Source organism: Sus scrofa, chromosome 18 (genome assembly GCF_000003025.6).
Source record: "Sus scrofa isolate TJ Tabasco breed Duroc chromosome 18, Sscrofa11.1, whole genome shotgun sequence".
Taxonomy (NCBI): Eukaryota; Metazoa; Chordata; class Mammalia; order Artiodactyla; family Suidae; genus Sus; species Sus scrofa.
Window position 1 is genome coordinate 40,672,671 of NC_010460.4, and position 20,623 is coordinate 40,693,293.

A 20,623-nucleotide genomic window follows, 5' to 3' on the forward strand; every position below is an offset into this window, starting at 1 on the left:
CAGAGATGTGGCTCGGATCTGGCATTCCTGTGGCTGTGGTGTAGGCCGATGGCTATGGCTCCAATTTGACCCATAGCCTGGAAACCTCCATATGCTGCAGGTGTGGCCCTAAAAAAATAAAAAAATAGTTAAAAAAATTAAAAAGATAAAAAGAAGTAGAATTAATTTTTCGTTTTTGACCGCCCGGAGACATACTGAAGTTCCTAGGCCAGGGATAGAATCTGAGCTGCAACCTATACCACAGGTGCAGCAACACTGGATCCTAAACCCACTGTGCTGGGCCAGGGATTGAACTGGCACCTCCACAGAGACAGGCCTGATCACTAACCCACTGAGTCACAGAACGAACTCCTGATCTTTATCACGTGATACTACCTTCAAAGACAGCAGCTTCTAATGCCTGCTTTATTATTATATTATGGTTCTCGACATACAGACCAATGGAACAGAACAGAGAGCCCAGATACAAACCCAGACACCTACAGTCAATTAATCTTCAACAAAGGAGGCAAGAATATAAAATGGGATACAGAGTCTTTTCAGCAAGTGGTCCTGGGAAAACTGGACAGCCACATGTAAATCAATGAAACTGGAACACACCCTCACATCATGCACAAAAATAAACTCAAAATGGCTTAAAGACTTAAATATAAGACACAAACCATCAAACTCCAGAAGAGAATATAGGCAAAACATTCTCTTACATCAACCATACAAATGTTTTCTCAGGTCAATCTCCCAAGGCAACAGAAGTAAAAGCAAAAATAAACCAATGGGATCTAATCAAACTGACGAGCTTTTGCAGAGCAAAGGAAACCTTAACAAAAACAAAAAGACAACTTAGAGAATGGGAAAAAATAGTTTCAAATGATGCAACTGATGAGGGTTCAATCTCTAAAATAATACATACAACTTATGCAATTCAACATCAAAAAAGCCAACAATCCAACTGAAAAATGGGGCAAAAGACCTGAATAGATATTTCTCCAAAGAAGATACAGACAGTCAACAAGCACATGAAAAAATGCTCAACATCTGTGATTTTTTTTTTTTTGGCTTTTTGCCATTTCTAGGGCCGCTTCCTGAGGCATATGGAGGTTCCCAGGCTAGGGGTCTAATTGGAGCTGTCATCGCTGGCCTATGCCAGAGCCACAGCAATGCAGGATCCGAGCCACGTCTGCGACCTACACCACAGCTCATGGCAACACTGGATCCTTAACCCACTGAGCAAGAGCAGGGACTGAACCTGCAACATCATGGTTCCTAGTCGGATTCGTTAACCACTGCACCATCTGTCAACATCCCTGATTATTAGAGAAATGCAAATCAAAACTAATATGAGGTACCACTCCAAGCCAGTTATAATGGCCATCATTAATAAGTCCACAAATAACAATTGCTGGAGAGGGTGTGGAAAAAAGGGAACCCTCCTTCACTGTTGGTGGGAATATAAATTGGTACAACCACTACTGAAAACAGTATGGAGGTACCTTAGAAAACTATACACAGAACTTACCATATGACCCAGCAATCCCGCTCTTGGGATACAGCCAGACAAAACTTTTCTTGAAAAAGACACATACACCCGTAAGTTCACTGTAGCACTATTCACAATAGCCAAGACATGGAAATAACCTCAATGTCCATTGACAGATGAGTGGATTAAGATGATGTGGTATATATACACACACAAACACATATACACACAACGGAATACTAGCCAGCCATAAAAAAGAACAAAATAGTGCCATTTGCAGCAACATGGATGGAACTAGAGACGCTCATACTAAGTGAAGTAAGAAAGAGAAAGACGAATACCACATGATATCACTTATATCTGAAATCTAATATACAACACAAATGCACCTTTCTACAGAAAAGAAACTCATGGACTTGGAGAATAGACTTGTGGTTGCCAAGGGGGGTGGGATGAATTTCAAATCTGGGATTAATAGATGCAAACAAACTATTGCCTTTGAAATGGATAAGCAATGAGATCCCGCTGTATAGCACAGGGAATTGTATCTAGTCACTTATGATGGAATACGATGGAGGGTAATGTGAGAAAAAGAATGTATATGTGTATGTGTGACTGGGTCACTTTGCTGTTCAGCAGGAAACTGACAGGAACACTGTAAACCAGCTATAATGAAAAAAATAAAAATCACTCCATGGGAGATCCCTTCGTGGTTCAGCAGTTAATGAACACCACCAGGATCCAAGAGGGTGCAGGTTCGATCCCTAGCCTCGCTCAGCGGGTTAAGGATTCGGCAATGCCATGAGTTGTGGTGTAGGTCACAGACGCAGCCTGGATCTGGAGTCGCTGTGGCTGTGGCGTAGGCCGGCAGCTGTAGCTCTGATTTGACCCCTAGCCTGAGAACTTCCATATGCCGCAAGTGTAGCCCTAAAAAAAAGCAAAAAAAAAAAAAAAAAAAAAAAAAAAAAAAAATCCACATAAAGTAAAAAAAAAATATTATGGCTCTCAACTATTTATAAAGCACTGTGGGCAGCTCAGGGAATGGAGGGAAAACTCCAGAAGTTTGAATCCTGGTAAATAAACAGATATGACAAAAATTGCTCAATTCTGATATTATCTTGTGCTACAAGTTTTTTGTTTTGTTTTGTTTTTTTTAATGAATAAGACCAAAACTTAAACCAAAACTAAAAACCCTTATATTTGACCATCTTGCATTCTTACGGGATACACAGTTCTCTGCAAATTTGGTTTTATCAATGACATACTGAGAACAGAGAAGTGATGTGTTATGATTCAATTGGTTCCTGACTGAAACATGCCTTACCAACAGCTTTTCCTGTCTGTACGACATTCCGGCTTGTTGTGACCATGACGTTTCCAATTTTTTTGCCGCGTTCACTGTTCTGAACAGAACTGAGTAAAGAAAAGAAATGTTAAATATAATCAAAAAAACTCTGACACATGTATTAACCACCCTATAATCATGCCCCCCATCAGAATTATTGAGAAAACTTAAATTATTCATTATTTGCTATGTAGCAATTAATTTACTAACACTTTAAACATGTGAATTTTTAGACAATATTAAAAGAATATAGAGATAAGCCAAAAAGTGCAAGGACATCGGGATGGTATGTTTAATTCACCTGCGGTCATAATCTACTAAAACTACTTCACTAGAATAAAAAGGGCAGAGCCTGTCTTATTAGTTCACACCATTCTCCATGCAACAGCAGTGTTTTCACTCTGAAACATACACACTGCTGAGCTAGAGAATGTTCTGCACATATTTGGTTACTATTTGAAGCACACAAATCTATGATGTGGAGAAAAACAAATCCCAATTAGCAATGAAACACATGGCACAAATTCAGACATGAGAATGTTCCTGGTATTTTCTCTAAATACTCACTGTGAGAATCTTAACTTCATGTCTGACACCGAATACTGGCCTTGGAAAGGGTGGCTGTAAAACAAAGTTTGAGTTTAGATTATGAGTATTTCACCAACAAAGCTGCAACACAGTTATCACAAGTATCAGGAAACTTCACAGCGATGACTCCGAACATGACTCAGGAAATGGGGCTTTGAGCACAGCTCTCAGCCACAGGAGCCTCTCTGACCTTATTTCCTGGCTTGTAAAACAGGTGTGATTTTTCCTGGGTGGGGTTGGTTTGTGTTAGTGCTACCCTAATGTTCTGATTTATTTGGTCTTGGGTGGGGCCCAAGCACCCTCATCTTTTAAAAGCTCCTGGAATAGTCAGGATTAGAGTCATTGACTTAGGCCTGTGGTGGACTGTACCTTGATTCTGGCCATCTTATAAATGTGTAGTATTAGTTATAGGAAGATTTGTGGACAGATCAGTAAAATCTGTACTTTCTATTAGAAAAGTAACTCAAATGCAGGTCTTAAAATTACACAAAAGAGAAAATAAATCAGGCAACTTGATCAAAGTTACACTATAAAACAAGGAGTCAATAAATATTCAAATTCTTTAGCTCTTACTCAGGGGTCTCTCTGTCAATGTCTAGCAAAGAAAGCGATCCTAGTGAAATTATAGCCAGCTTTAAAATATCAAAATATCAGAGTTCCCTTCGTGGCACAGTGGTTAACGAATCCAACTAGGAACCAGGAAATTGCGGATTCAATCCCTGGCCTTGCTCAGTGGGTTAAGGATCCGGCGTCGCCCTAAGCTGTGGTGTAGGTTGCAGACGCGGCTCAGATCCTGCATTTCTGTGGCTCTGGTGAAGGCTGGCGGCTACAGCTCCGATTTGACTCCTACCCTGGGAACCTCCATATGCCACGGGAGTGGCCCAAGAAATGGTAAAAAGACAAATAAATAAATAAATAAAATATCAAAATGTCCTTTATAGCTTTTCAAATGACAACAAAATTTCTTTATTGGCCATATTAAGTGTAGGTAATAACCTCTCTTTTTCTGGATTCCTGAAGCACCAGTTTAAAGAAACGAGAAGATCAGGTAATCACTCTATTCCTGTAAAGGCCGTGTTCAAAGGAGGAAATGTGCCTGCTGCTTGTTAAGACAGAGGATGTGAGAAATAAATGTCTGTTATTCATAAGGCAAAACAACACAACAAACAAACAAGAAAGACAGGGGACTGCCTTCTCTGATCTCTAGGAGTTGAGGGAAGGGTATCGCAGATCTCAAATCCTGCATTTAGTTTTAAATATTTCTAGCTTATACCCCTGATGACAACTGAAGCTCATCATTTCTCATTTTTAATTTGATGAAAATACTGAAAACCTGCTGACTACCATATCTGCATAATTTCTCTACCTATTTTGTCTTGTCTTTCTCTTCAGTCTAAATACCTCAACTTATTTAGATCTTTTTAAAGCACTGTTTTAAAATCCTTTGAAACACATTCCAGCTAATCCTTGTATGGACCTGCATTAAAATCTGCAGAGCTGATTCAAATGAAAGGCGCTACAGCAGATAGAGAAACTGGGTAAGGATCTGAGCAGGTCATCAGTCAGAGCACTGGGAGTGGGGGGACAGTGAGATGGGGTCACCAGAGCGGAGGCCACCTCCGGGACCACTGCAGGGAAACAAACTCACATCCGCTTCTCTTTACCACTCTTTAGGACACAGACCTTGTGGTTAATGAGGGAGAAGAGTTTTGAACCCTTAGCCCTTTCATTTAAGACCATTAAAATGTTTCCCCCCTTTAATTCACTATATTTTAACCACATCCAAAGTGCAAAATAAGTTTTTGCTACAGCCCAACATGAGGATTAAATTTGCTCAAACTGGTACTGAACCTAGCTATTTTTCTTTTTGTTTTTGTTTTTTCGGCTGCCCTGCAACATATGGAGTTTTCAGGCCAGGGATCAGATCTGAGCTGCAGTCAGGACCTAAGCCACAGCTGTGGCAACATCAGATTCTTAACCCACTGTGCCAGGCCAGGGATCGAACTAGTGTTCCCGTGCTCCCAAGATGCCATCCATCCTGTTGCACCACAGCAGGAACTCCTGTTTTTCTTTTTCTTGTCTTTTTGCCATTTTTAGGGCCGCTTCCTGCGGCATATGAAGGTTCCCAGGCCAGAGGTTGAATCGGAGCCGTAGCCGCTGGCCTACACCAAAGCCACAGCAACTTGGGATCCGAGCCGCGTCCGCAACCTACACCACAGCTCACGGCAACGCCGGATCCTTAACCCACTGAGCAAGGCCAAGGATCGAACCTGTAACCTCATGGTTCCTAGTCAGATTCGTTAACCACTGAGCCACGACAGGAACTCCCTATTTTCCCTGATATATACGAAGTTTAGCAGACATGTTCTCCCAAATCCTGCTACACACCACCCATCCTTACAGATGCTTCCAGAAATTACTGTGACATACATTCCTGGATTTCGTGTGTTAGCATCACTTAAATCTCGTCCCCAGCTGAGTTAACTCTAGTTCCCAAATACTATGTTAGTACAAAGTCGATTTCCGTTGGACTCTCATCAAGAAGTTGAAAATACAAATGAAAACAAATGTTCAGGGAGTTTCTGTTGTAGCTCAGCAGTAAGGAGCCTGACTGGTATCCATGAGGATGAGGGTTTGATTCCTGGCCTCGCTCAGTGGGTTAAAGATCCAGCTGTAGTGTAGGCCAGCAACTACAGCTATTTGACCCCTAGCCTGGAAACTTCCATATGCCATAGGTGTGGCCCTAAAAACACAAAAAAAGAAAAAGAAAACAAATGTTCAGTGTACACCTGTATCATTAAAAAAAAACTGTTTGGAGATCCTGTTTTGGCTCTACAGGTTAAGAACTGGACTAGTATCCATGAGGACGTGGGTTCAATCCCTGGCCTCACTCAGTGGGTTAAGGATCTCGTACTGCTGCAAGCTGTGGCGCAGGCTGCAAATGCAGCTTGGATATGGTATTGCTGTGGTATAAGTCTACAGCTCCGATTTGATCCCTAGCCTGGGAACTTCCATATGCCACAGGTATGACCCTAAAAAGACCCCCAACACACATATAAAATTGTTTTAAGGAGTTCTCTTGTGGCACGGTGGGTTAAGGATCTGGTGTTGTCACTGCAGTGGCTCAGGTTGCTACTGTCACGTGGGTTCAATTCCTGGCTAGGAAACATCCACATGCCCAAGTGTGACCCCCACTCCGCACCTCCTAAAAAAAATATTTATTTATTTATTTTTCTTTTTATGGCTGCACCCTTGGCATATGGAGGTTCCAAGGCTAGGGGTCAAATCGGAGCTACAGCTGACGGCCTACACCACAGCTCACAGCAACGCTGGATCCTTAACCCACTGAGCGAAGCCAGGGATCGAACTTGCAGAACCTGCCAAGCTTATGGTTCCTAGTAGGATTTGTTTCTTCTGTGCCATGATGGAAACTCCAAAAATCTTTTAATCTTTTAATTTAGAAATCAGCTCCTAGGATTTACACATTCTGTAAACTGATCCCCTTGGACTCTCCCCCCTATTCACAAGAAGATGGTATTATTTCCTTCTTTTTTGCTTTTTAGGGCCACATACGGGCATACAGAGCTCCCAAGGCTAGGGATCCAATCAGAGATACAGCTGCCAGCCTACGCCACAGCCATGCAGGATCACAGACACATCTGCGACCTACACCACAGCTCAGGGCAACGCCAGATATTAACCCACTGAGCAAGGTCAGGGATCGAACCCACAACCTCATGGCTACTAGCTGGATTGTTTCTGCTGTGCCATGATGGGAATTCCAAAGATGGTATTATTTCTTAATGGCCCTACTCCCCAGCACATTTAACTGCCTTTTACGTGGGATAAGTCGTTGTCCAGTCAACAGCTGGTATTGCGATAGGTATTAAATTTTGCTGGATCTTAAGAATCTGATGTGGAAATTGCATTAGATTTAACTGCATTTCTAAGAGCTGAAATATTAACTTTAGTTGTTCACACTTTATGTTTTAAAATAACCTCTTGGAGTTCCCGTCGTGGCGCAGTGGTTAACAAATCCGACAAGGAACCATGAGGTTGCGGGTTCGATCCCTGCCCTTGCTCAGTGGGTTAACGATCCGGCATTGCCGTGAGCTGTGGTGTAGGTCGCAGACACGGCTCGGATCCTGCGTTGCTGTGGCTCTGGTGTAGGCTGGTGGCTACAGCTCCGATTTGACCCCTAGCCGCAGGAGTGGCCCAAGAAATGGCAAAAAGACAAATAATAATAATAATAATAAAATAAAATAACCTCTCCATTTTAAGCAGTGGTGTTCTCTCAAGGCTCCTCCTTTGTTGACATGCCGCTGAGGCTGAGACCCGGGAAAAGGGAGCAAAGAGGTCACATCTCAACGATGCTGAAAGCTGGGAGAAATGCTAGTGCTTCCAAAATGCTTGTGCTTTGTGGGGAAGAAGTGTGAATAGGGAAGCAGTTTTCAGCTGCTTCTCTATACTTGGGAGCCTTTTATGAAAATCTGCTTAAAGAAGATTCTTGAAGATATTCACAGTATCATCAGAATTAAAATAAGGGTTTCTGTATGTTGGAAAACAAAGGGCCAACAACCTTTACGCATTATATCAGCCTTCAGAGGACGTGCTTACTTTGGATTTATTTCTGCAAGTGCTGGATGCTTGTTGCTGTTCCAGACCCTGTAGTTGTGAGTGTTCTTCCAGGCCATAACAAAGGTCGTCCCATAGTCTGATAACATCTTTTCATTATCTGTCAAGTAAATACGTGAAAGTTGAGTTGCACTGTAACCAGTCAGGGAAGTGAAGATTCACAACCAAAAAGGGTAAAGGAACGGCTTTATTCTCCCTGTCCCCCTGCTGTTTTAGGGAGACAAAATACGAGAGATCAGCGAACTGGGGTCTATTTCCAGAAATCCTGTTAAGAAGCTATGTGACCTTTGGTAAGTCAATCACTTAGAATTTCATTTTTCTTAAGGAAAAACAAGAAGGCTGAGCCAGACATTTTCTAAGGTTCCTTACAACCCCAAAATATTTCCACATTCTCCTTACCAAGGTAAAGAAGCACTTTATTTATTAAAATTAACAGGATGGACAGTGGGTAAACATACTGATGTGCACATGTGGATGGAGTAGGCGATTAGGGTATCTTTTAGAGTATCTTTTAATCTTTTCACAAACATCATTTTTCTAAGAAAAGAGATTAGAAATAATATATTAGTTGTTTCTTTTTCACCACGATTTTCTCTTCTTTGTCTCACTATTTGATGAAACTCACTCTTAAGTTTCCATGCATTTCACTGTCAAAACATTTAAAATAACGAGGAGAATTTTCATATATTTAATGCTTAAAACTTTTTCACTATATCACTATCATGGGAAAGCCTCAAAATAGAGCATTTCTACTACTGGGTCGAATGGAAAAGGTCTGGAGAAACTTTTATTATTGCTATTATTTATTACTGCGATTGCTTCATAGAGTAATTGCAAATTGCTTGCTTCGAAGGTGAAACATGTGACTTTTGTTGCTCTGAGAGGAAGAGAAGGACATACACAGTTCCATATGCAGCATGGGAAGTTCTTTTAAGACTTATTCTTCAAATGCCCCCTCTCACTTCCTCTATTTAGCATAGTTTTGGAAGTCCTAGCCACAGCAATCAGACAAGAGAGAAATAAAAGTTATCCAAATTGGAAGGGAAGAGTTAAAACTGTCATGTACAGATGACATGATACTATATATAGAAAACACTAAAGACTCCACACGAAAATTATTAGAACTGATCAAATTGCACCCCCTCAAAATAAAATACTTAGGAATATTTCACAAGGAGGTGAAAGACATATGCTGAGAATAAAACAGTAATAAAGGAAACTGAAGATGACTTAAGTAAGGGGAAAGATACTCCACGCTTTTGGATTGGAAGAATTAATATTGTTAAAATGGTCATGCTACCCAAAACAATCTACAGATTTAATGCAATCCCCATCAAATTACCCATGACATTTTTCACAGAACTAAAACAATCCTAAAATGTATATGGAACCATAGAAGATACAAAAAGGCCAATGCAATCCTGAAGAAAAAGAACAAAGCCAGAAGGCATAACCCTCCCAGACTTTGGACAATATTACAAAGTTACAGTAACCAAAACAGCATGGTACTGGCACAGATATATGGATCAATGGAGAATAGAGCCCAGAAATAAACTCAAAACACCTAAAGTCAACAAATCTTTGACAAATCAGGCAAGAATATAAAATGGGAAAAAGTCTCTTTAACAAGTGGTTTGAAAAGTTGGAGAGCCTCATGTAAATCAATGATGACAGAATACACCCTCTCACCATGCACAAAAATAAACTCAAAATGGCTTTAAGACTTAAACACAAGACAGGACACCATAAAACTCTGAGAAGAGATCACAGGCAAAACCTTCTCTGACATCAACTGTACAAATATTTACTTAGCTCAGTCTCGCAAGGCAATAGAAATAAAAACAAAACAAAACAAAAAAACCCAAATGGGACCTAATCAGACTGACAAGCTTTTGCACAGTAAAGGAAACCATAAATGGAACAAAAAACAACCTATATAAAGGGAGAAAATATTTGCAAATGAAGTGACTAACAAGAGCTTAGTTTCCAAAATATACAAAGAGCTCACACAACTCAACCCAAAAACCACCACAATCAAAAAATGGGCAGAAGACCTAAATAGACATTTCTTCAAAGAAGAAATACAAATAGCCAACAGGCACATGAAAAACTGTTCAACATCTCTAATTATTACAGAAATGCAAATCAAAAGCACAATGAGGAGTCTCCCACAGCAAGAGAAATAAAAAACAACAAAAAACCAAACAACCCAATTGAAAAATGGGCAGAAGACCCAAATGGACATTTCTCCAAAGAAGACACATAGATGACCAGGAGGCACATGAAAAAATGCTCAACATCACTATCATTAGAGAAACGCAAATCAAAACTACAATGAGGTACCACTGCACATAGGTCCGAGTGGCCATCATTAATAAGTCCACAAAAGGAGTTCCCATTGTGACTCAGTGGTAATGAATACGACTAGTATTCACGAGGATGCAGGTTCCATCCCTGGCCTTGCTCAGTGGATTAAAGATCCAGCACTACCGCCAGCTGTGGTGAAGGTCATAGACATAGCTTGGATCCCATGTTGTTTGTCTATGGTATAGCCTGGCAGTTGCAGCTCTGATTTCACCCCTAGCCTGGGAACTTCCATATGCCACATGAGCAGTCCTTAAAAGGAAAAAATACATACAAACAAACAAACAAAATAAGTCTACAAACAACAAATGCTGAAGAGGGTATGGTGAAAGGGAACTCTCTTACACTGGGGTTGGTGGGAATACATTGGTACAACCACTATGGAGAACAGTATAGAGGTTCCTCAGAAAACTAAGGCTAGAATTACCATATGATCTAGCAATCCCACTTCAGAGCATATATCCATACAAAACTGTAATTCAAAAAGACATATGCACCTGCTTGTTCTGAGCAGCACTAATCATAATAGCCAAGACATGGAAACAACCTAAATGTCCACTGACAGAGGAATGAATTAATATGTGGTACATATACACGATGGACTACTACTCAGCCGTAAAAAAGAATGAAAAATGCCATTTGCAGCAACAGGGATGTAAATTGAGATTATCCTACTATGAGAAGTAAATCAGAAAGACAAACATGATATCACTTGTGTGTGGAATCTAAAATATGGCTCACTGCAGAGCTTGTTTTTCCTTGTGTATATTTTTTCTATGGGGAATGAGATAATTTTAATACAAGAGTGATTCTGTTTGCCTGATCCATTTTTACTGTTTAACAGGGAGAGTAGTTCTTAGAATGGGGAAATCTGAAGGTTTAATCATTCCAAATGTGATTTCCAATGATTTCTTTTCTTTCTTTTTTAATTTTTAGTGCTGTACCAGCAGCATATGCAAGTTCCCAGACTAGGGGTCGAATTGGAGCTGTAGCTGCCAGCCAATACCACAGCAACACCAGATCCGAGCCACACCTGCAACCTACACCACAGCTCAGAGCCACACCCAATCCTTAACCCACTGAATGAAGCCAGGGGTCAAACCCTCGTCATGGATACTAGTCAGGTTCGTTACTGCTGAGCCAGGACAGGAACTCCAATGATTTCTATTTTTTTTTAAAATTTCTCTTTTCTCCCTTTACATATCTTAAAAACATGTAAGCTGTATTTATAAATAGCACCATTATATACTTCCATATGGTGCAACACCAAGCAGCCACTTAGAAGTGACAAAGATCTGCATTTACTCTCTAGATACATGTTTCTCTTTCTCTAATAAAGAGAAGCTAAGTTTCAAAAAATAGGAAAAATGGGATCCATGTTTGTGAAAGGACTACCAAAATACCACACAATTAAAATCCAAGACACCGGCATAGAAAAAGTCTAGAAGGATACAAAGGATTCAAAATGCTAACAGTAACTATTTCTGTATGTGAGACTGACAGGTCATTTTTCTACAATAAAAGCTTATTTCTTTCTTTTTCTTTTTTTTTTTTTTTTTGCCATTTCTTGGGCCACTCCAGCGGCATATGGAGGTTCCCAGGCTAAGGGTCGAATTGGAGCTGTAGCCACCGGCCTACGCCAGAGCCACAGCAACGCAAGATCCGAGCCGTGTCTGCAACCTACACCACAGCTCACGACAACGCCGGATGGTTAACCCACTGAGCAAGGGCAGGGACCGAACCCGCAACTTCATGATTCCTAGTCGGATTTGTTAACCACTGCGCCACTACGGGAACTCCAAAAGCTTATTTCTTTTTTTTTTTTTTTTTTTTTGTCTTTTTTGCTATTTCTTGGGCCGCTCCTGTGGCATATGGAGGTTCCCAGGCTAGGGGTTGAATCGGAGCTGTAGCCACCGGCCTATGCCAGGGCCACAGCAACGCGGGATCCGAGCCACATCTGCAACCTACACCACAGCTCACGGCAACGCTGGATCCTTAACCCACTGAGCGAGGCCAGGGACCGAACCCGCAACTTCATGGTTCCTAGTCAGATTCGTTAACCACTGCGCCACGACGGGAACTCCAAAAGCTTATTTCTTATGCAACTCAAAACATCATGTAAGTGTTACAAAATGAGAAAGCAGCCTCAAGCTCCTTACCTAACTGCAGTGTGGCAGCCAGCAGCGCGTGGATGTAGACTGCAAACTGGGCTCGGATCCATTCGTCACCTCCCTCCCAGCCCGTGCCGTCGAGGAAGACATCATCCCGGTTCTCAGTCACATGTCGCACTAGGTAATCTGCGAACCTGAGGTCCGCAGTGGTGGGGTTCAGCAGCTTCCTGAGTTCTGGATCATGGATCTGGATCAGAGCTTCTTCTACCTAGAGGGTACCCAGGTACAAGTCAGAGTCTGGGCATTCACGCAGATATCCATGCCACACTTTAAAGAGTAACTACTGGGAACTTGAAGCTGGAAATAAAAAATATGAATAATAGCATTCTCAAAAGCCGAGTCTATGAAAGAGACAAGTTTTTATACTGCAATATTCTTTTACTATTTAAAAAATGCTCATTTTTCTTTTAAAAAAATTTTTATTATTAAAGTACAGTTGATTTACAATGTTGTGCCAATTTTGCTATAGCAAAATGACTCAATCGTACATATTTAAAATTATTTTCCATTGTGTTCTATCCGAGGAGACTGGATATAGTTTCCTGTGCTATACAGTAGGACCTTAGTGTCCATCCACTCTAAATATAACAGTTTGCGTCTCTCATTTTCTATTCTTTTATTCTTATACAGTATAAAAGTAATTCATTTTGGAGGAATTCCCGTCGTGGCTCAGTGATTAACAAATCTGACTAGGAACCCATGAGACTGGGGGTTCGATCCCTGGCCTTGCTCAGTGGGTTAAGGATCTGGCATGGCTGGGAGCTGTGGTGTAGGTTGCAGACGCGGCTCCGATCCTGCGTTGCTGTGGGACCCCTAGCCTGGGAACCTCCATATGCTGCGGGAGCGGCCCAGTTTTAAAAAAAAAAAGGCAATTCATGTTGATTATAAATATTTTGAAAAATATAGAAATGTACAGTAAAAATCACCTTTATCATATAATCAGGAATTAAAACAATCAATGTAATTCCTAAAAAATGTTCCTTTAATTACAGATACTTTGGAATATTTTTATTATGTAATACTTGATATATAAAGAAATATATGTAACTTATAGGTTAGTTTGGAAGTATAATAATAAAACAAATGCCCATGAACTCACCAACCAACTTCAGAACCAGAAAGGAACCAATAAGGCTGAGAAAACTATGATCCTCCCAATCTGTATCCTCCTGCCTTGGAAGGTATTTACGTATTTTTCTTCCTCAAAACTGGGATCTTAATACATATAGTTTTGAATTCCAGAATTTCCATTTATTATATTACAAACATTTCCCCAGGAAGCACACTGCGGTACTTTCTGTCAGGAACCATGAAAATCTTATGGTGGCTGAAATCAGCCCTCCAAAATTGTAAAATTGAACAAATTATTTAAATTTCTTACACACTGATGAGATGGCAAGTACTTACCTCTAGCTGCTTTCTACTATGAGGAGCACATTAAACAGGCTAGAAGTATTTAAATTATTTAAACAATAAACACATTTTGATTGTGAGACTGTAGTAGGAACAGACCGCCTGGGTAGGAATCCTGGCTTGTCCACTTGGCAGCTGTCTGACCTCTCTGTTCTTCAGCTTCTGCAGGTGTAATGTGGACACTAACGACTCCTATCTCACCGGTTGTTATGAAAATTAGATTGTTCGTATACCTAAGGTTCTTAGGATGCCTGGCAAAGGAAGCAATTATTACTGCCACTAGTGTTATTACTATGCCCAAATTCTGTTTACTAAGAAAGGAAAGCAGGGACGAGCTGTGTCAAGAACATGCACTTGTACGTAAACCTACTTCCACAATGGCATCACTGAGGTGCTTCTGTTGTCGAAAAAGGATGTTAGTAGCTCCAGCAACAAATCCCCGAACGGTGACATCAGAGAGAAGATGATGCTGCTGCAATGCCATATAAGGCAAACATAGATATCCCTACAAATTGTAAGAATAACACAACACATTAGAAAAGTAACGGACTAGCTCTCTAGGCTTGAAGAAAGACATGGCTAACAGTGGGAAAGAAACTCCCAATCTTCCCCCACCCCTACGCCATCCCTAACACAGCTATCTTTGACTCACAATAATATTCCAATCATCACCACCATCATCATTGAAGGTCGTGACTGTATTATGTCCAGTTAACTGCCAACCTTTTCCATGAATGGTCAGATCTTGGCAAGGTGGTCTAACATAGTTGTCTTACCTGATCACTTTGTTCTCAGTTCAACCTAAAAGCCTACAGTAAACTAACAAACCAGATTTTTTTCATCTAGGAAACTAAGTATTAAGTCCATTAAAAAGTATGTTGTTCAGTAGGAAGCTGTGAGTTCTTCCAGTAAAATTTTAAAACACATGCATTTACACATAACCACCAAAGTACTATTGTGAGAATACCAAGGTACTACATAACAGCTGTTTTATTCTATTGTTAAAAATTATACAACAATATATTTGCTACTAAATGTTTAAAGCAAAAATGACACTGGCAGGAGGTGTGTATTTAATTTTCATTTAAATTGCACTGGAAAACACCACTACCCTGAAAGTTATGCTTTAACTGCCAAACCATTGCAGGGAATTAAGTTTATGAAAAGCACCATATTTCCTAAAAATAAAGGTGATGACATCGGAACTATGATAAACTGAAGCAGGAAATGCAATTTCTGCTGAAAGATTCTAAATCAAAATAGATTTATAACAAGTGACACAATTTGTGTGTGAAATCAGGAGGGCAGATTTACTGAACTCTTGAATTTGTTTTTAATCAAGTCTGATGACAGTTTCATTTATTTTTTTCGTCTTATCACCATAAAAACAAACATACACTGAACAATAGTTATCTGGATGACATCTTGTTCACATCATAAGATGAATTTCTCTGGGGGCAAGAGATGCCCCTTCTGCTACTTCATTTTCTTCACTGCATCTAGGATGTGCTTTGTACCCAACAGCTGGTTGTTAAATACTTAATACTTAGACTTCCAGTTCTAAGAGGGAAATTACACTGATACAATCTTGCCTCGGGAAACAAAAGAAAAATCTCCTTACACTTAAAGCAATTAGAGAAAGAATAAACAAAAACCACATTTAGTAGAAGGAAGGTCAGAGTAGAAATAAATGAATTAAAGAAAAAGAAGACAACAGAGGAAAAAAATCAATGAAACTACAAGCTGGTTCTTCGAAAAGATAAAATTGATAAATCTTTAGCCAGACTCATCAAAAAAAAAAAAAAAAAAAAAAAAAAGGAAGAAGTCTCAAACGAACAAAATTAGAAATGAAAAAGAAGTTACAACTAACACCATAGAAATACAAAGGAGGAGTTCCTGTCGTGGCGCAGTGGTTAACGAATCCGACTAGGAACCATGAGGTTGCGGGTTCGATCCCTGCCCTTGCTCAGGGGGTTAACGATCCGGCGTTGCCGTGAGCTGTGGTGTAGGTTGCAGACGTGGCTCGGATCCCGAGTTGCTGTGGCTCTGGCGTAGGCCAGTGGCTACAGCTCCGATTCGACCCCTAGCCTGGGAAACTCCATATGCCATGGGAGTGGCTCAAGAAAAGGCAAAAAGACAAATAAATAAATAAAATGAAAGAAAGAAAGAAAGAACGAGAAACGAAACTGTGATTTTATTTTATTTTATTGTTTGTCTTTTTTCCCCCAGGGCTGCATCCATGGCATATGGAGGTTCCCAGACTAGGGGTCTAATTGGAGCTGTAGCCACCGGCCTACGCCACAGCCACAGCAACTCGGGATCCGAGCCGCATCTGCAACCCACACCACAGCTCATGGCAACGCTGGATCGTTAACCCCTTGAGCAAGGCCAGGGATTGAACCCGAAACCTCATGGTTCCTAGTCAGATTCATTAACCACTGAGCCACAATGGGAAGTCCCAAGAAACTGTGATTTAAAAACTGGAGTTCCTTGGTGGCTCAGTGGGTTAAGGATCTAGCATTATCACTGCTATGCCACGGGCTTGGCCAAAAATCAAAACCAAAAAAACCCTTCCAACAAACAAAAGTCCAGGACAAGACAGTTTCACAGGTGAATCCTTTCAAACACTTAGAGAAGAGGTGACACCTCTCTTTCTGAAATATTCCAAAGGAACACTCCCAAAGTCATCCTATGAGGCAACCATCACTCTGATACCAAAACCAGCCATCAAAGGTACCACAAACAAATAAACAAATAAGAAAATTACAGCAAAAAAAAATCACTGATAAGAGAAGACTTTCAAAAGTTGAAATATAGGTCTAGTAACCTGGTTTTTATCCTTCTGGACAATGTTTTCCTCTTTTTTTTTCCCCACCTTTTTTTTGGCCACACCCTTGGCACACGGACTTTCCCGGGCCAGGAATCAAACCCATGCCACAGCAGTGACCTAAGCCCCTGCACTGACACTGTCAGATCTTTATTTAACCTGCTGAACCACAAGAGAACTCCTCTCTTCTTTAAAAGGCCAACTATAGAAGCACCAAAAACAAATCCATGTCTAAGTATTAAGAAATACTTAGTACACAGTGCTTCTCAACCCACTCCCTCTTGTGACTAAAGGCAGAAAAAAACCCTTGCTCCTCATCCAGAATGACTCAAAAAGCTGGTTCAAGGCTCACATTCACACTTCACTTTGTGTGCTATGGGTTAAAAAAACAACAGACTCCCCTCTCCCCAACTCCCTGTTTCTAAACATAAATAAGTAACACGGAGTTTCTGGTGGTCAAGAGGTTAGGATTTGGCACTTTCACCGCTGAGGCCCAGGCTCAATCCCTGGTCTGGGAACTGAGACCCCATGCAGAGCCACTGTAGGCCACGCCCCCCAAAATAAGTAAACATAAATAGCACAATATTGAAAGCTTTCAAACTTGATAGGGACCCCAGAATGCCCTACCGTCCCAACTAGGGCTGAGAGTTCTTCATTTTTTAATTTTTTGCTTTTTAAGGCTACACCTGCAGCATAATGAAGTTCCCAGGCTAGGGGATGAATCAGAGCTGCGGCTGCTGGCCTAGCCAAGCCATAGCAACAGCAGATCCGAGCAGCATCTGCAACCTACACCACAGCTTGCAGCAATGCTGGATCCTTAAACCACTGAAGGCCAGGGATCCAACCTGTGTCCTCATGGTTGTAAGTCAGATTGTTTCCGCTGAGCCACGACAGGAACTCCCAAGAGAGACTTTCTAATATAAATACTTTGGAACTTTTGGATAGTGAACCATGTAAAAGTATTACATATTTCAATTCTTAAAATTACTTCAAACGGTAGTTCAAAATAGCTTTAAAAACTTGCTATCGGGAGTTCCTGTGGTGGCTCAGTGGTTAACATATTCAACTAGGAACCACAAGGTTGCGGGTTCAATCCCTGGCCTCCCTCAGTGGGTTTAGGATCTGGTGTTGCCATGAGCAGTGGTGTAGGTCGCAGACACGGCTCGGATCCTGTGTTGCTGTGGTTGTGATGTAGGCCAGCGGTTATAGCTCAAATTCAACCCCTAGTCTGGAAACCTCCATATGCTGCAGGTGCGGCCTTAGAAAAGACAAAAAGACACACACAAAAACTTGCTACCATTACTTTCTTGAGAGTCCGTGCCCATGTGTGTGGAAGTTCCTGGGCCAGGGAGCAAACCCAAGCCACGGGGGTGACAACACCAGATCCTTAATTGCTTAGCCTCAGGGAACTCGACTTCATTACTTTTTTCTTTTTTCTATTTTTTGCTTTTTTAGGGCTGCAACTGCAGCATAAGGAAGTTGCAGGCTAGGGGTTGAATCAGAGCTGCAGCTGCCAGCTCATGGCAAGGCCGCACGCATCTTTAACCCACTGAGCAAGGTCAGGGATCGAACCCACATCCCCATGGATACTAGTCTGATTTGCAATCCACTGAGCCACAACCGGAACTCCCCAAATCATTACTTTTAATGTGATCAATCTAGCCTAAGTATCTTTTTTTTGTTGTTGCTTTTTAGGGTTGCACAGGAGGCATATGGAGATTCCCAGACTAGGGGCTGAATTGGAGCCACAGCAATGCAGGATCTGAGCCGCATCTGCAACCTACATCACAGCTCATGGCAAAGCCAGATCTTTAACCCACTGAGTGAGGCCAGGGATTGAACCTGAAACCTCATGGTTCCTAGTCGGATTGTTTCCGCTGCGCCACAACAGGAACTCCAATTTAGCCTAAATCTTTTAAAGGCCTTCAGTGTATGATGGCAATAAGAGTCTGGGTCTCTGCACATAGAGGAGCCTCCAACCCCAAGCCCATTCATGGCTTTCCACTTTTCTAGAGTGCTTTAACTTCCATTATTTGCAGTTGCAGTATATAATGGTTAAAAAAAAGAAAAAAAATGATTCTGCACGCCTATGTTTATAGCAGCACCACTCATAATAGCCAGAATGTAGGAGCAACCCAGATGTCCATTGATGGTTAAACAGATAAACAAAATGTGGTATCTGTACATATAATGGAACTGTATTCGTCCTTAAGGAAATCCTGTCTTATGCTACAACATGGTTGAAACTTGAGGACATTATGTAATATAAAATAAACCAGTCACAAAAAGATACATAATTCCACTAATGTAGGTATCTTCAAGAAGTCAAGTTCATAGAAACAGAAAGAATGATGGGTGTCAAGGGCCACCGTAAAAGGAGAAGGGGAGTTGTGATTTAATGGGTACAAAGTTTCAGTCTTATGAGAAAGTTCTAGAGGTTTGTATGCCCCAGGGACAGACAGATACACCAATGAACCAACAACAAAGGGCCCCAAGACAGACTCTGTTCCTCAACCATACACAAAAATTAATTCCAGGTAGATAAAAACAAAAATGTGAAAGTCAAAACTACGAAGCTTGAAGTCCCACACACTAGTGACAACAAGGGAGACAACCCAGAAGCTTTAACACAACTACTACACAAACGGAAATCCAAATGATTATCAAGAATATGAAACATCACTCAACCTCAATCGTGACTAATGAAAAAAATGCAAACGAACAATGACAGGATATCACCAGGATGGCTACATATTAGGAAATCTGACAATAACAATTGCTGGCAAGAATGTGGAGCAATGGAAACTCTTATCCACTGCTGTGGAAATGGAAATCATTACAACCTTTTTAGAAAACAGTTTGGAATTGTTCTAGTAAAGCTAAAGATATCCATTCTCATGTTCCAGTATTCTCACTTCTAGGACTGAATCCTTAAGAAACTCTTGCATGTACACAGCCAAGATTCCTGAAAAAGAATTTATTATTCTTTTCGGGAATTATAAAGAAGCATTATTCGTACGTAGTAGTCAGAAATTGGAAACAAAGATGTTCATCCACAGAAGTGACAAACTGAAGAATAACTGCGACCAGAAAATACAGAGGAATGATGGTATGTAACTTCATGTGAAATCGTGGATGAAACTAAAAACAACTGACAGAACACTGTAAATCAACTACAATAAAAAAAAATAAAAACAGTGTTGAGAGAAAAAAAGCCTGGTGCCACTTAAACAAAATTCATAAACATGCATCCATTACTTTTTTAGCTGTCCATCAAGTTATACATAGGTTCCCTCACTCTGAATATGATAATCTGTAAGCAAGCAAACCAAATATAAACTCAGAAGCACTTTAACACACGTGACAGAAAGAAATTTTGGTTTTCAACTACATATACTTTTAACTCTTTCATAAATTTGTTTCACTAAAAGTTAACAAGTTAACAAGTTGAAACAAGAGGATTCCTTTTTTTTTTAGGACCGCACCCGCAGCATATGGAGGTTCCCAGGCTAGGGGTCTAATAGGAGCTGTTGCCACCGGCCTACACACAGCCACAGCAATGCCAGATCCAAGCCGCATCTGTGACCTACACCACAGCTCTCAGCAACGCCGGATCCTTAACCCACTGAGTGAGGCCAGGGATGGAACCTGCAACTTCATGGTTCCTCACAAACCTCATGGTTCGTGGCTCAGTGGTTAACGAATCTGACTAGGAACCATGAGGTTGTGGGTTCGATCCCTGACCTCACTCAGTGGGTTGGGGTCCGGTGTTGCCGTGAGCTGTGGTAGGTCACAGATGTGGC

The 20,623-nt window shown here is 41.0% G+C and overlaps 1 protein-coding gene across 2 annotated transcripts in view; it reads right to left on the minus strand.

Annotated features, from left to right (window-relative positions):
- AVL9 (AVL9 cell migration associated) overlaps positions 1–20,623 on the minus strand; it is a 75,388-nt gene that overhangs the window by 8,943 nt on the left and 45,822 nt on the right. Inside the window, exons 11-15 of one of the 2 annotated variants that reach the window (XM_021079002.1) lie at positions 14,364–14,498; positions 12,569–12,788; positions 8,028–8,145; positions 3,390–3,443; positions 2,797–2,890 (exon numbers count right to left, since the gene is read on the minus strand). In XM_021079002.1, coding sequence (XP_020934661.1) covers positions 2,797–2,890; positions 3,390–3,443; positions 8,028–8,145; positions 12,569–12,788; positions 14,364–14,498 — 621 coding nt within the window. The remainder of the gene's footprint in view (positions 1–2,796; positions 2,891–3,389; positions 3,444–8,027; positions 8,146–12,568; positions 12,789–14,363; positions 14,499–20,623) is intronic. The other variant, XM_021079003.1, reaches the window with a different exon arrangement.